General features: G+C 39.7%; 1 gene segment (V, D, J or C); it reads right to left on the bottom strand.

The window, feature by feature from the left end:
• Nucleotides 1-364: 364 nt before the first annotated feature.
• LOC122132582 lies at nucleotides 365-906 on the bottom strand. The segment is given in 2 exon segments: nucleotides 365-723; nucleotides 815-906. Coding segments are annotated over 2 exon segments (402 nt in total).
• Nucleotides 907-1,384: the final 478 nt, after the last annotated feature.

The raw sequence follows: 1,384 nt of genomic DNA, 5'->3' as shown, positions 1-1,384 counted from the left end.
GGGGGCAGGAGGGACTAGTGATGTCAGCACAGTTTGGATGCTGCAGCCTTACCTGATTTGCATTTGTGAATTCTTAAACTGCACCCATATGATGAAACAGTTAGAAAACTGCATACAGTAGCTTCATCATTGTAAGTGGTGCTGAGAGAGTATTGATGTGCATTACCAGATACAAGAATCACAACTGGGGCCTAAAGTTTTAGCTTTTGCAAGCTTTTGCCAGAGTTTGTTCTGTTAAATGGTTAGAATTTGACCTGATGGTTGGAGAGAAAGCTCTATAGTTGAGGATATCTAACAGACATTGTAGATCTCCTTTCATCTTGAGAGAAAATATTTTATTCAGGTATATTAACATCTCAGTTCCCTATGTAGTAACAGATTTCAGAGTTGTTATTGTACAGGTCTGTAGTCTCATGTGTGACTGTGTCTCTCGAGCACAGTAATAAACAGCTGTGTCCTCAGCTTTCAGGCTTTTCACTTGCAAGTGCACCTTGTTAGTGTTGGTGTCTTTGGTGATGGAGAACTGGCCCTGGAGAGACTGGGCAAATATTGTGCCAGTGCCCGTATCAATGCGGCCAATCCACTCCAGTCCCTGTCCTGGTTTCTGACGGATCCAGTGCAACCACTGAAGAGGGAGTCCAGACACAGAGCAGGACAGAGTGACTGCCTCTCCAGGTCTCTTCACCACTGGACCAGAGGAGGTCAGAGACTGGCCATAAACAACTTAAAGAGAAAAAAAGCACCCAATTACCACCAGTCTTCTGAACCCTTTAGATCAATTGTGTTTGAGGAGGGAAAGGATGATAATACTCACATGAAAAGAAAGTCAGAACAATGCCACCACCTAAAAGCATCATTGCTTAAGTAAATGTGTTTACAATGAAAAGACTGAAGATATTGAGGTTATGACTCTGCAATATGAATTCAGAGTCTAATAGCTCTATATAAGCCATAATCCGTGCAGTAGGGAGTGGCCTTGTTCACTGATGCAAACAGATATTTACATATTTAGGATTTCATAAGGGAAAATAATGTCTGCACTGTCTGTCACAACAGGACTGTGAAAGGTGTAAATGTACCCACTCCTAAAACCTCTTATCATACAGATGTCAGTGTTCTCACAACTCTCATTTTCCTAGCATGATGTGCTACTAAATACACAATTTCTACCTTCACAGAACAAATAAAGACCATTAAGATGGGTATTTCATGCATATTGATGGATGTATTTTGAGGACTTCAGGATTGAGATGTTAATGCATAATGTTTATGTGAACAGCTATAAAATGATGTATATGTTATAAAAACGTTAATTGTGACTTTTTTCTCACAATTGTTGCATAATGGTTTGGTGTTGTAACTCAAGGAGTTTTAATATATTAAT

The sequence above is a fragment of the Clupea harengus genome, unplaced genomic scaffold, assembly GCF_900700415.2.
Source record: "Clupea harengus unplaced genomic scaffold, Ch_v2.0.2, whole genome shotgun sequence".
NCBI lineage: Eukaryota > Metazoa > Chordata > Actinopteri > Clupeiformes > Clupeidae > Clupea > Clupea harengus.
The sequence above is the reverse complement of the archived record's forward strand: the minus strand, read 5'-3'. Positions and strand labels throughout refer to the sequence as shown.